Source organism: Coloeus monedula, assembly GCF_965178545.1.
Source record: "Coloeus monedula genome assembly, chromosome: 6".
Lineage (NCBI taxonomy): Eukaryota > Metazoa > Chordata > Aves > Passeriformes > Corvidae > Coloeus > Coloeus monedula.
Genome location: NC_138786.1, coordinates 36,908,280 through 36,923,199, shown reverse-complemented (window position 1 = coordinate 36,923,199; position 14,920 = coordinate 36,908,280). Strand labels below are relative to the sequence as shown.

The 14,920-nt window shown below is 36.3% G+C and overlaps 1 protein-coding gene across 1 annotated transcript in view; it reads left to right on the top strand.

Moving 5' to 3' along the window:
- The window catches only part of PRKD1 (protein kinase D1), a 120,272-nt gene that overhangs the window by 89,585 nt on the left and 15,767 nt on the right, over nucleotides 1–14,920 (top strand). Inside the window, exons 5-11 of the mRNA XM_082283044.1 lie at nucleotides 2,546–2,756; nucleotides 4,379–4,456; nucleotides 7,352–7,556; nucleotides 9,936–10,059; nucleotides 10,825–10,902; nucleotides 11,477–11,756; nucleotides 14,084–14,136. Of these exons, the coding sequence (XP_082139170.1) occupies nucleotides 2,546–2,756; nucleotides 4,379–4,456; nucleotides 7,352–7,556; nucleotides 9,936–10,059; nucleotides 10,825–10,902; nucleotides 11,477–11,756; nucleotides 14,084–14,136 (1,029 nt within the window). The remainder of the gene's footprint in view (nucleotides 1–2,545; nucleotides 2,757–4,378; nucleotides 4,457–7,351; nucleotides 7,557–9,935; nucleotides 10,060–10,824; nucleotides 10,903–11,476; nucleotides 11,757–14,083; nucleotides 14,137–14,920) is intronic.

Genomic DNA, 14,920 nt, shown 5'->3' with positions numbered 1-14,920 from the left:
ATTTGGTGAGGAAAACTGGGCCAAAACGGCTTTCTAAAATCCTTTAAGCATGAAGTCACCTAGCTATAAGTAATTTGGACTTTGCTTTTAGCAGTATTCGGTTGCCAAAATAATTTTTGATTAGGCAATAATTTAGAAAATGAAGGCAAAGAGTGGTCATAGAAAATAGGTTTAATTTAGATGGTATTAGTCAGGGTTCTAAGAGAGATGATAGTGTTAAACATTTTGATCACTTGTACTGCAGACAAGGGTAAGATTGTCAAGAAATAGCTCTACAGTAAGAATGGTAAACTGAAATATTTGTTACAGTGACATAATGAAAGCAAGCAATAGAACTCTTTCCCTTACATATTTGCACTCCTTTTCAGTCAAACTTCATTTTAAGAGACTAGCATCACTAGATGCAAAATGTCCACCAAAGGTCCAGATGCAAGAAAGAGAGAGCATAGTGTTGTGACTAACGGATTGCAGGTAGTGGTTAGAATTAAGGTAAACCCCTTAGGAATTATTTTATTCAAAAAGAAAATATTCACATTAAATTGGAGTATGCCACAAGTAAAACTCTTCTTGTGGGCACTGAAGAGCAAACTCAGGGGTAAGGATCTGATCATAGGGTAGGGTTGAGGCTGTAACTTGTAAGGCACTGAACTAGGACTATGAAATAGCATCAGTCTGGACCAAGATTTTTCCTATTCTACACAAGCATAACACTGAGAGGACTTCATCTCTGTTTCTGGCTGCTCTTTGTGAGCTTTGCCCTGTCCACAAACACTGAGGGCTGTAATTTCCAGGTGGCTCGCGCTAGCTGAGCGATGCAGTTTGTGCAGAATATGTGGCTCATTCTTCTGTCCTGATGGTCTTCTGCCTTTTCTTTTACAGGCCTGGTCATGTTGACTTCATAAGACTTAGTGCAATCTGCCTTAGAAATATTAGGCAAATTTTATTGCTAGTTAACAAACACTAAATAAATTTAATCTTAAATTGAGACTAATTAATTGTTTGGGTTTTTTTTTTTATATGCATAAGTGCTTTACACAGCATGGACATTTAAACCTCAGGAAGTAAGCCCATAATATCAGAGTATGTACTCAGGTTTTTTCAATATTATTTGTGATGAAGAAAAGGCAGATGCTTTCTTATACTTCTTTCAATCTAGTGTCTTTTTGGTGACCATATGTACCTGGCTCATACCATGTATTTTGCATGTTTTTCCTTTTATTGAAAGGACTGCATTAGTACAGTAGATCTTTATGCTTCTTGGAAAAGACACCTAATTCTACAGTATAACCAAAAGAATTTATCTTCACGGCAAGAAATCTATATGAACTTCGTAAGGAAGAAATTTTTTTTCACCCTGGCAGATACACTGTGAAGGCAAAGCCTCTAACTAATTCCATAGGTTCTTCTGCCATTAAAATGACTTTTCAATCCTTCTTTACTCCAAAAGTCTCAGACAGAAGCATAAAAAAATTTATTTTTCTATATTTTGGTGACTGGGAAATAGTAATCAGTCAACCTTCTCAGATGGAGGATTTCCTATAGCATTATGTGTTTGAGTCTAAGCAGTGTTTCAAGTTAATGTCTATCTGAAGCTTCAGCTACTACAGTTTTTGAACAGTGCAGGCTCACTCTCAATGACTTGTTTTCCAGCCTTCAGTTATCAGATTATTTGCAGATGATAGTGAGAAGGTGCTGAGTTTTAAATAATCAAGCTGCATTTTCTCACTTTTTTTTCTGCTTTCGATGTTAATTTTGAGTGCAGTTTGGTTGTTTCCCAAGGGCGAGTGTTAGGAGAAAGCAGTTTTCTAGGTGAGTTGTTTCCTGGGTAAATTATCATATAAACATCTAGATGAACTTAGTAGAGAAAATAAGGTAACTTTTCTTCCAGAAATTCTCTGGATTTCATACCTTAGACTGTGTGTCTCACTTCATATATAGATAATAGGTATTTAAATGTGTGTGTGCGAGTGTGTATATATATGTGTGTGTGTATATATGTAAATATGCATGCACACACACATTTACATATCTATTGTGATCTATTGTGCATAATCTAAATGTGGTAGGCTTAGTGATAGCAAAAATTATAAATAAAGGGGATAGAAAATACTAATAGTTTTTCTATCATTAGCCTCCATGCACATAATATAAAGGAATAATTTTCTTAAAGTTTATTCAAAAAATACAGCCTTCAAAGGTACTTTTGACATGAAACAGAAAATAAGGTAAAAATGGTTTTTATCAGAATGTAAAATGCTTTTCTGAGAAATTTTAATGAGCTTTTAATTCAATAAATTTTTTTAAATAAAAGCCTGTTTCAGTCACAGTATGAAGTGTATGATAGTAGTGTTGGCAAAGGTGTTGTTCAGTACCATTCACATTTTTCAAAAGTAGTCTGAGAGGGGCATGATGCATGTTCTGTTAGTGTTTAAAGGCACTTGCATGACTTTTTATGACATATGACAGCGTTATTCAAGTGAGGGAATATATGAAAATGATATTCTTTTAAAAATGAATACAAAACGCCTTTTTATGTATTTTACAGCAAAAGACACCATCAGAATCATACACTGGGCGAGAGAAGAGGTCGAATTCACAGTCCTACATTGGACGACCTATTCAACTAGACAAGATTTTACTGTCCAAGGTTAAAGTGCCTCACACTTTTGTCATCCACTCCTACACACGTCCAACAGTTTGCCAGTACTGCAAGAAGCTTCTCAAAGGGCTTTTTAGACAGGGTTTGCAGTGCAAAGGTAAGTAAATGTCCTTTAGGAACATAAAAGCTGAGCATAATAAAATTAATAAATTTGTGTTTGAGTGTTTACTGTGTAGCTTTATTCCTTACTAAACTATATACATGTAGGCACATGTACAATTACATTGGATTAAGCTGCAGTCAAAATTGTGGTAATTTTGGTGTTCTGTAGGAGTTGGCTGCATGGCTGTTCGTTCTTATCCTTTGGTGTATGTGCAGTAGATCACATTTTTCATTCAGGTGTAAATGATCTTGTATTTGGCATAGGTGAACCTGTGCTTACAGCAGAATATTTACTGTATTCTTATATACCTTCATTGTTTTCAAGCTACAAAGTCCTGTGTGTGAATTGAAGCATATGCCTGAGCCTCAGCAGTTCAGCATTTTGGGGAAGTTCTAATGGAAGGAAAATAAGATGGGCTTATATGAGAATTTAAACCCACATTTTTTCGGTGTGACTAATGTGCTCTCAAGTCTCGTGGCATTGAATACCTCAGTAGGTGCTGAAGTGAGTCAGGCCCCTTGGATCGTAGCCTAGAATCCTGGCTCACCTTAGCCTGTTAATACAAAGCATTGTGCATGCTATGAGGTTGGATTGTTGGCTAATGGATGCTTAAAATTACCTTCCTTCTATTACAATAAATAATAATTATCATAAAATTAATCAGTATACTTTGTGCTGCTTCTTTGAACTCTGCAAAACTTCAAAGTTGCATTTATTTAACTTAAAGTGTGATTCTGATACAATTTAACTAAAGCAAAATATCTATCAGGGCATCACCTGTTTCAGTTCATTTTGAATCCTGGTGATCCGAGCAAATATTAACCTAATTTAAAAAAAAAAAAAATTCTATTATCTGTAGTTTGGCACTGCAGTACCTCTGGTTGGTTTTTGGATCAATCTTAAATAATTACAAGGATATAGACAACCTTAGTATATTTTTTCCTTCCTGGTCTTTGCTTTTCCTGGTGTGTTAGTAAGTTACAGCTCTTAGTTTAAGTAAAATGTGTTCATAAGCCAAAAGAAAATAGTTCACATGACATCTCATGAAGTGCTACATACACTAATGAAAGAAGTGAAGAAAAGTATTTCAAAAATAGGTGGACTAAGGAACCTGCAGTTCCAAGCTGTCTAGAAGTTGCCTTGAGATGTAAAGAACAAATATTTTCTCACTTAAGATTGTTGGCTAGGGTTCTCCTGTTTCAATTTTCAATCATCAGTATTTGATATGTAGTCAATCTCTTCAACTGCAGCTGATACACTGCAGCCCATTCTGCTTCTTTCATTGGAAAAGCAGCTCTGGCTTTGCAGCCGAGCACTTGTGTCCCCTCATCACTCCCCTAGATGAGTTGAGCACCACTTTGACTGCAGTAGTGCCACTCCACCCAGATACCCTTGGAAATGCTTTTTCCCCCCCCTTAGAAACGTGCTCCAAGCATCTTCATCCTGTCCCTTCCACTGACAGGCAGCATGCAGCCTGGCTAGGGGACACTCTTTGGGCATATGACTTGTATTAATAAAATGATAGGGCTTGACTTCTATAGGCTGATAGCAGGAAAAAGTATAATTGTGTCACAGAAAAATAAATAATTTGGCTGTATCCCTTTTTTACTTAACAGACTGTAGATTCAACTGTCACAAACGTTGTGCTCCTAAAGTGCCAAATAACTGCCTGGGGGAAGTTGCCATTAATGGAGGTAAGTTGCATTAACAGTTGTTCCTGTCATTGTTTAAACCATCAGTTAAATAAAAGAGAAATATAAAACTGTGACGTGTACAAACACACGTTTTTCCATTGCTTGGGAGTGGCCTTTCCTCTGCAGTATTTCTGTTGTATGTTGAAGATGAAGTGTGGGAGGAATGCTGCGAGTGGCTCGTACACCATCAGTTCGGGGTGTGTTTCTTCCAAATAGGCAGCACTGGTAGACAGGCTGAGCTGTGCCACAGATGTGATGTCAGCAGCAAAATGGCCCTGTGATAAAGCCAAATGCAGAATGCCAGAGAAAAGCCAAAAGCCACATGTGAGAAGTTGGCACTCAACTATAAGAAGCACAAAATTGTCTTTTAATGTGAGGGGAGAAAAAAGTGGTTATAGATAATCTTCCTGAGAAGGAAAAGCGTACCTAGAAGAACTAAAAATGCCCTTCAGGAAAAAATTCCACCGTTTATTGATGGCATAAAACTAATCATACCAGTTGCCAGAAATCAAGTCTTGACTATCCTCCAATTTTCCCATGCATGTGCTGCTGGTTTTGTGTTAAGTGTAGGGGTGTATGGGTAGGTAGATGGTACTAGAGGAAAAAGGAGTGGTTGTAGATGAGTTGTTGATTGCCTTGAAAATGTCACTTTCCTGTGTGATAAGGGAATGAGAAGTGTGGTGAAGTGCTCAGTTTCTGATGCATATTACTGTGTTGTCAGCCTAAACTGCTTCTGAAGTTAATAAAGTATTACCTTATGATGCATTCCTTTTCATTTAAACCAATGATCTACTTTATTGAAGACATATTGAGAATTTACAAAATTAGGAATGCTAACTAATATTTTTCATAGCATTTCTTATAGTAGTGTTTCTGTATCATTACTAAGTTTTTATGTTTAATAGGAAAATTACTACAGACACTAAGTATCCCACTTGAAATGTGACAAGGTGCATGATTTCCTGGAAAATAGATGATGTGTTCCTATTGAATGGCCTTTCTGATGGACCTCTCACAGGACTCTTGGAGCCACTATTATTTTTTCTTTTTTTAAATCTTGCACCATTTATATCTCACTTGACCATTAATGATCCCACAACACAACTATTTCTTCAGGAGTGTAATATTGCCAATGGTAAATTGTGGTTTAGTTTTCAAAAACTAAAATATACACCATGATGTGTTAATTCCATTGATAGCAGTGTAAAGTTTTCCCTGAGATTTGCAGTCAGAGAAATTAACTAAATATGCTTATAAATGATAAACTTTTTCCTGCATAGACGCAGTTTTAGAGAGGAGTGATTGATCTAAAGTGCTGTGAGAAGACAGGAAGGGATGTAAACTTTGCTTCTGCACAACTGAACTAAATGAGCAAAATTTATATTTGTTTCTGAATTACTCTTCCAAATTCCCTCTTTCCATCTGAGGCAGCTTTGTTTCATCCCTCCAACACACCCCCTCTGCTCTCTCCCCGCCTTTGTTTCACAAGCAACACGCTACTTTTGTTTGGACTTTCCTCCTTACATGTGAATCTGATGCTGGGCTAGTGGGAAATGATAGTTTGTCTCAGGAAAGCTTGTGCAGAGTCACTTGGGGTGAGAACACATATTCTGGGCTTACTCCAAGTATATTCCTTGAAGATTGCAATCTTAAAATGTATAGAATGTGGCTTTTACACTCCACATAATATTTGTAGTATGGTATACGTAGAATCCTCATAGAACCCTGAATTGTGTGTCCTGAATGACTGATAGAGGATCCTCAGGATTTTCAAAGGCAATTTCATCCTGTATGTCATTTGTATTTTCACAGTAATTTGGTTGACATTATTTTAAAACTTAATAAACAAAATACAATATCTGTCATCTTGTCCATCTGCTGTGTGATGCATCTTCCCTAAAATAGTAAGTGAAAGAAGAGCTGAAGCAATGAAATTCCAAGCATGGTGTCATTAGTTAAATGCATTATATACTAAATGTAAGGAGTTATTTTTAACTGATTGTAGGTTTATTAAAAATAGAGATTTTAAAAGTGTTGCAGAAATAGGAAAGATAGAGCCTTGCACTGTGAAGTATCATTCATGACTGAATGACTGGTTCTGCTAGAGATGAAATGTCTCTTAATCACACATCAGTAATTTATATCCAAATATCTTAAGACTACTGTACATGAAAACAAACTTTTCAGCTGTGCACTTCTAATTTCAGTGAAATGCCATCAATTCCAAACATCGTGCTGTCCGACAATTCAATATGCTTTTTCTTGTGGTACATTGCCTACATTGACTGTCAAGACCCTTCCTCCACACAATTGGGCAAAAGTTGCTAGGAGAAACTATTTGATGAGTTCCATGTGATTTTAACCTTATTTCAAATTTCTGAAACACTACAACATCTGAGGAAAAACTAATGCTGTCTTTACCCTCTGACTGGACTAATGATTTTGTATTCCAGATAAATCCATTCACAAGCAACAATGCAATAAAAAATTGTTTCTTACTCTGATCTTGCTTAGGCATATCTAACTTGGAAACTGGAAAGTTTAATGTAATTTAAATATAAGCTGGATGATACTATTAATGCTATGCCACAGTCAAATAAGTTAAATCCCAAGTCTTTGGTTTTGGTGCTTATTTAGTATTTCTTTTCTAATGGCAGGGAACATTGTTTCAGTGGTATAGATTATTGTGCTGCTTTGTGCAGGCTTCATAGAAAATACTGTTCCTGTGCAAAGGAACATTCAGTTCCCATAAGTAATTGTCTACTTACATTGTCTAAATCCAGGCAATGGACTTCCAAAGAGAACTTGAGTTTTTTGGAAGCTTAAAATGTGCCAGGATGTTGTAGTTGGAGCATTGTATGTTTTCAGATAACAACTTGAGAAATGATATTCCAGACCTTCTTAGCCCTGGGGCTGAGTCTGATGTGGTCATGGAAGAAGGGAGTGATGACAACGACAGTGAAAGAAACAGTGGCTTTATAGATGACATGGAAGAATCTATGGCTCATGATTCAGAGATGTCAATGACAGGATGCCATAGTGACAATGGAGAAATGCAGGATGCTGATCTGGATCACGATGAATCTAACAGGATGATCAGGTGAGCTGGGGGGAGTGAGTGTACCTTCCATCTTTCTTTGTATTTATTTGTACGTAGCATGTCTAGGGCTCAAGGGGGAATCTACATGGGCACTATTCTCACTCATTAAGAATGGGGAATGCTGGTGAAATGTTGTGGTTTTGAAACTGCAGTGAGAATGCTTCACTGATCATATGTATTAGTAATTTAAGAGAAGCTTTATTGTCAAGTTGAAATAGTGTGTGAAAACTGATGCAAAAGTAGTTCTTGCAGGTCTGTTCTCATGAAAATGATGTGAAACTATTTGTGCATAAGCAATAGTAAACTATTTATTTATTTATTGTTTACTTATTTTTGAAGCCATTCTTTCCCTGGCTTAACAGTGCAATGCCGGGTCATTTAAATAAATAAACAAACAAAATGAGTAAGTAGCTATGGTGTGATCAGATCTAGATTAATTTTTTGTATTTTTAGATGTCTTTAGAAAAAAGGAAAGTTTGACAAACTTAAAGTAGTAATTTGAAGCAAGTTACAAAATAGATTAGTGCTTTGAAATGACTGCTCGGGAAGGAAAAGGGGAACTGAGTTGTGCAATGTACCTCAGAAGTGTATTAAGAGAAGAAACATTATTCACTTATTGGAACTGTCTGAATAGTAGGGAAAAAGTAGGGATTATTCATTGTCAGGGAACCTAAAATGAGTTAAGGTAATTTCAGCTGATGGATCTATACCTTTAAGAATCATAAAACATGTTTCTTTTACAAGTCTGTTTGACCTGCAATTTCTTCTTTTATTTTGCTTGTTGGGAGTCTCTTTCAGTAATACGTTCCCCTTATTTCTGTGTTACTGTCATACACCCATTGCACTAATAGAAAGCAATCCATTTCAATATGCAGTTTTACTTCATGCAGCAGTGACCTACTGTCATATTTGTCTGCATAGATACAATGTGTATGATGTATATGTGTACCTTGTATCATTGGAATATGAGCCTGTGCTTAGATGATGAAATCATTGTCACAGAACATTTTAAATTTCCAAGTTTTATTAAGCGGACAGCCCTGCAAGTTTTCAAAATAAAAATATCCAGTTGTACTAATAAAATATTTATAACTAAGGTACGTGTTTTCCTTATTTAAGGAATATTCCTGTGTTTCCAATAATACCTCTCCTCAGTTATTTCTAAGGGTAGTTTCCATATCCATGGATATTTTTTAAGTCTATTTGCCTATAAAAGGCAAATAAAAAGTAAACCTTTTGTCAGGACAGATAAGAATAGCTAAATAGGAACTGCAGATGGTTTGATCATTTTTAGGCAGAAAAGAGATGTTAACATTATGTTACATACTTAGTTAAACTTTCAGACAGCACTTTCTTAATTTTGATGGGAAACTACCAATTCATAAAACTTATTTCCAGAATGCATTACAGTGAAGCAGGGCCATCTGCAGACATATACAGTCACAACAGCTTTGGGAACTTAACATATTATTCTTTTCCTAAACACTATCAGCCCTTTTTTGTTGCAGTTGTTGCACCAATAAGTTTGCTTATTGGGCAGAATACAAGAGCAGTGTTGTGCTCTGTTTTCACATACAATGCAGCATCTCTGTTTAAATTTCTGCCAGAAATAACTAAGCATTCATGTTTAGGATTGAAGTGGATTGAGTCCATATTCCATTACACAGAATCTGCTTTTGGAATTGTTAACTCTAGCAGCAAGGAAGATGGGCTAGTTTGCTTCTGGTTACTACCAGATTTTTCCAGACAGTGCTGTCAGGCATGCTGTCACATTCCCATGCCTTCCCAACTTAGTGTGTCAGCTGAATGGTAAAAGTTTCAGTGTGCATACCCCACAAGGCAATAGCATTTCACGTTAAGTCTTTGAGGGTAGAATAGCTTAAACCTCTTTTCTCTGAGAGGTTTCAGCAGATTCTCTGCTGTGCCTGTCCAGGGTGTGTGCAGCTGGGCACATTTTCTATTCTGTAAGCTGTCATCATTCCACTGTGTGTTTGAACCCAAGCAAGATCACAGGACAGTAATCTGAGGGACAGTGTTAGATTATGAGAGATTAAAGATCAATACTGCTCTGAATCGTATTAGTTATTTGCCCATTTTCTTAGCTCATCTTTAGAAATACATTTGGAAGAATGTGTGTAGGCCTTCAGAAGGTCTCTGACATTCTCATGGTATAGTATTACAAGCTTTGTTTCTTTGTAATCTCGAAATATTTGGAATGACAAAACAAAGTTGTATGCAAACCAGGTCTGCTAGTGATGATAAAAATAAATATGGATTGTGTGTTTGTGTGTATACATATATTCTGATTTTAAAGATTTTTTTTTTCTTTTTGTCCAAAGTTATCTTCTTTTTAAAAGCCTCTAATGATTTATTCTTAAGCCCTTCAACCAGCAACAATATTCCATTAATGAGAGTGGTACAGTCTGTGAAGCACACAAAACGGAGAAGTAGCACAGTAATGAAGGAAGGTTGGATGGTTCACTATACAAGCAAGGACACACTGGTAAGAATTGTTATGGAAGGCCTGTCTTCCAGCACATGTTATGTTATAGTACAGAGTCAAATTCCAACAATGCTCTGATAATTTACAATCACTCATGTAAGGCATTTTTTGCAATTTTGGTGATTCCTAAAGTCCCAGTTCTTATCATAACTAAGACTGGCACTGCTTGTAAGAACAGGAGACAGTTAAAACACCCAAAAACCATCTGATTATATCTGTTGCATTATCATAGGCAGCCAAATATAGTCATTTTGAAGGAAGTGAAACATAACATTGAGGGGTTCTGTAAGGTAGCTTTACCTTCCAGCTACACTCTCCCTGATACTGGCAGTTGAATTGAGACTTTTGTAGAGTAGATTTAGTGTAGAAAAAGGCTATTTTCATTCCAACCTGCTAAAACATGAATAAAGCCTTCAGTATGTGAGCTTCAAAAGTGAACTGGGGTGTTATAAGGGATACAAAAAGAAATTGTAATTGCTTTAGGATCATATATATCAGCAAACTGTGCTGAATGGTATGCAGACATCAAAACGACATTTTTAATTTTTAAAACTTGTACAATTTTAACAGAGCTATTACTGAAGCAGCAGAGCATAATAAGAGCTCTATAGATTCTAAATTCAATTATAAAGTCGTCATTAAAATCTTGTAATAGCAGTTGGGTCTTTATCATTCACAGAACATCTCTTCAAACTAAAGAAACATTTTGGCAGTGGTGCTTTTGTGAAATGAACATTTCATTAATTTGCTTGTTTTTCATTGCAGAGAAAGCGACACTACTGGAGGCTGGACAGCAAATGCATTACACTTTTTCAAAATGATACTGGAAGCAAGTATTACAAAGTAAGGAGTATTTTCCAACCTCTTTTTATACCAGCAGAATATAAGGACTAAATTTCTAAATTGATGCTTACTAAAAGTACAGTAATAGTATAACTTCTATCTAGGTTTTGGTCTGTTGTTTTTTTTTCCTCATTATTTAAGCTGCATATGTGTGTTCTGCCTTTCACAAATAAGTCTCTGATCAGCAAGGTGTCAGCTAACAAGGACCTATAAAATGTGTGTTGTGGGAATGAAAAATTTTTATATGAGAAGTCAACAGGGTTTTATTTTCTAATGGAGTTCTCTTGATATATGGATGGCCCTGTTTTTTTCTGAAGGAACCTTTCTACTCTCTTTGATAAATTCAGTTAAATAATTAAAGTTCTAGTTAGTCTTGGACAGAAACATTTAGTATTTTACCATCAACAGTCTTCTGTGTCACAGAGTTTCAGGTTACAAGAGCCTTTTTGTTTGTACAAGAAGCATATGGTAAAAGGCAACAGTTGATATCATAAACTAATCAAATAAAGTTCATGCTTAAGTTTTATATGTTGATAATCTTTACACAGAAAGTAAAATAGTTTTTTCATTTTAGGAAATCCCATTGTCTGAAATTTTGTCTCTGGAACCTGCAAAAACTTTCACTTTGCTGCCTCAAGGAGCCAATGCTCATTGTTTTGAAATAAGCACAGCAAATATAGTCTATTATGTTGGAGAAAACATAGACAACCTCTCAAGCGTTCCACTGAATAACAGTGTTATCAGTAGTGGTGTTGGCATTGATGTGGCACGAATGTGGGAGATGGCAATCCAGCATGCCCTGATGCCTGTCATCCCTAAAGGGGCATCAACTGGGTCAGGACCCAGCCTGCACAGTAAGTCTGTTCATTACCTCCATTTCAGATAAGTAGAATCACATCTCAAATGACATTGCTCAGTCTTCTGCACACGTTGAAAGGATGTATCGCACAACTGGTAAAGGCTATTCTGTCATGGCTTATCACTTGTCTTCCATATTATTTTAAACACCACAGTTTCCTATCCATGTGTTTTCAGTTTATAGTAGGACAGCTGTATTAATATACAAGATGCAGATATTTTAGTGAGAAAATAGTTATGAAATTAGTAAGGCTTCTAATTCAAGTTTGCATTGCTGGTGTGAGAAATAGCCTCCTTGTGCAGAGGGATGAAGTTTCTGAGCTCCAGTTCAGAACTGATAGATTTTTTTTTTTCTCCCCATCCTGACTGTAATTTATGTTTCTAGCTGTCTGCAGAAGCAGCTCTTCACTCTTTGGGCCACTGCAGCATAGATGATTTGCTCCCTTTCATCATATTTGGCTATACAGCTGCCTGAAACATTGTCCCATGCTGAGATGAAAAGAGCTCAAGTGTGAAGAACAGCTAATCTAAGCACAACAAGGCATGTGTGTTATCCAGGACCAAAAGGACTGAATATATCTTTGCTTCCAGTTTACTACCTTTGTGTAATTCTCTAGCAAAGGTGACAGTTTATGTAAACTAAATACGAGACCTGTTTAAATCTAGCTTGGGTATTGATACAGAGCAAACAATTCCCCAGTACTAGCCATGTGCTGCTGTGGTTGCTCTGTACTTCTGTTCAGCCTAGTCAGTGTAAAGAGAATTTGAATATGTCTACACAATTTGGATTAGACATTTTGTTGTAATATACACCCACTTTAGCACTTGACATCTGGATGCTATTAATGCAGTATAAAATGCTAATGAGACCACAAGCCCTTCAGAAACCAAGTAATACAACAGGCTGTGGCATTGTATCTCCAGGCACAACAGCTCACATATCAGATTAGATCAGCAATGTCCTTTGCTTTCTTGACTGGGATCCTGTATAAAATAGTGTCAAATTCTGGATGTCATTTCCATCAGACTAGTTGCCTAGTGCCCCTGGTTTGAGTCCAGTGTAGCCAAACAAATCACCTAAAATGCTGGACTGGGCATGACAGCTGTCTTCTCTCCCTCTTGGGAAGTTTGAAAAATTTCTTTATAAGTTAGTAGTTATCTTTGGGTTATACGTGCAAAAATTAAGGTTATCTGAGACCTTTAGAACAATTTTGTGTGGACAGTGAGAATGATAGCACCCTTCTTTCTTTTGCTCAAAGTCCAAGAATTGTCCATGTCTTTGTCCATGTTTTTATTTCATGTAAACACAGCAGTACATATATTTGAAAACAAATCGGCAACGATAAAAAAGCCTCTCCATAACAAACATTCTATGCCAAAAGCAGTCTTCCTAAGGAAAGGAATAAGCCATGTGAAGCAGAAGTTACTCATGTTACATACTGCACCTGGGTTTGGTGCTGATGGGTAGTAGCAAGTATCTTCATTGTGTAATACAGGCCTTATAGTAGGGGACACTGGTTTCAAAATTTTTACTTGAACAAATGGAAAGTCACCATGAATGGGGTTCTACAGAGAAGTAGGAGGCAGAAGTGACAATGTTCCGAGGAAGCATTCTTTCCTTCCCAAAGTATTGTCTGTGTAATGCAGTTAGCAGTAGGCATATTCTGAATTTTTACTGAACCCCTCAGTAAGTTTGCAGTTCAAAATGCTTATGACATGCTTATGGCATCCTAAGCTCTGAATTGATAGAAGTTGGATCTGGTGTTTGTTGTATTAAAACACAAGTGCAAGATTTTGTTTCCATTAAGTCTGTCTTAATTTTTAAGTTTTTTATAATGTCTCTTAAGCCAGTTGAAATGGGTATTACTTGTAACAGAATGCAGTCTAATTTAAATGTGTATTTGCCTTCATCTGAATAACATCAAATATGTTGTAGGTGACTAAATAAATCAACATTATTATTAAATCCACTAAATAAAACCAGTTTAGTTGCCGTTGTTACTTGCCTGAGGTACAAAACCTCAAAACAGAATGGAAAAAAGCAATAAGAATCTTATAAATGGGAATTATGAGACTTCACTATTAAAAAAAATATTGAATTGTATAATTCTGTTTTTTCTCTACACTGCAAAACTGTTGGTCAATTCATGTATTTGTGGGCTGGTATAATTTTATATTAGCTGGTAGACAAGCAAGCTGACCTAATTGGTCCAATTTCTAGAGCTGTCAGTAGATACTGATGTAATGTGAATGTCATTTCCTATTACAACATGTTTGGACTAAAAGCACAGCAATCTAAAGTATATTTTGCTTTCTTCCCCAGGGGATATATCCATCAGTATTTCTGTGTCAAACTGCCAAGTCCAAGAAAACGTGGTGAGTGCTCTCTGGATGCTGGTGCTAGACATGCTATGATTACGCTTGCAAAGTCATTAATCTGTTTTTCAAGAGGCATGTTAGGGGAGTTCCCATCAGCTATTTCTCATTTACTTTGAAGAAATTAACAAACAATTAGCTTTTTTAACTTTTGACAAAAACCATCTTCATGGCACCTTTTCTTGAGATGCAAGAATTATGTATGAGTAATTTCACAGACTTTAATTATGGACCTATGTAGGATGCTAATCACCAAATGGAAAGCGAGGTGTAGAAATTACTAGTTCATGGAATTTGTCAACTGAACTTTGTAAAACTGACCATAAGGCTTGATAAATATACCATTTCCTGTCATATGTCAGAGATCAGATAGTCTCTCTTGCATGAAGATGAAACTCTATCCAAAGGAAGAGTTGCATATATCATAACACACACAAAGAGAATTCTGGGTTTCTTTTACTCTAGGACAGTTAGACACAGATCATGTGGTCAAGTTGAGCAGTCACACTGCTTGCTTTCTGTCCCATGGCAGAGGGAAAAAATAGATACTCCCTGCAGCCAGCTAAAGCTTTGGGACAGCTCTGGTAGTTGTCAGAAAAAGATTGCAAAAAGATTGCCTGCTAGGGATGTGTCTGTTTGTTTCCTAGCAAAAAGTAAGACAGCCTTTATTATGAATTATGCATTCTTTTACTCTTTGTTGTATATGCTGCTGGTTAATATCAGGAAAATAAAACTGAGCTGCAAGATTTGATCTTTATTTCAGTCTCCCAAATGAATCTGCTAA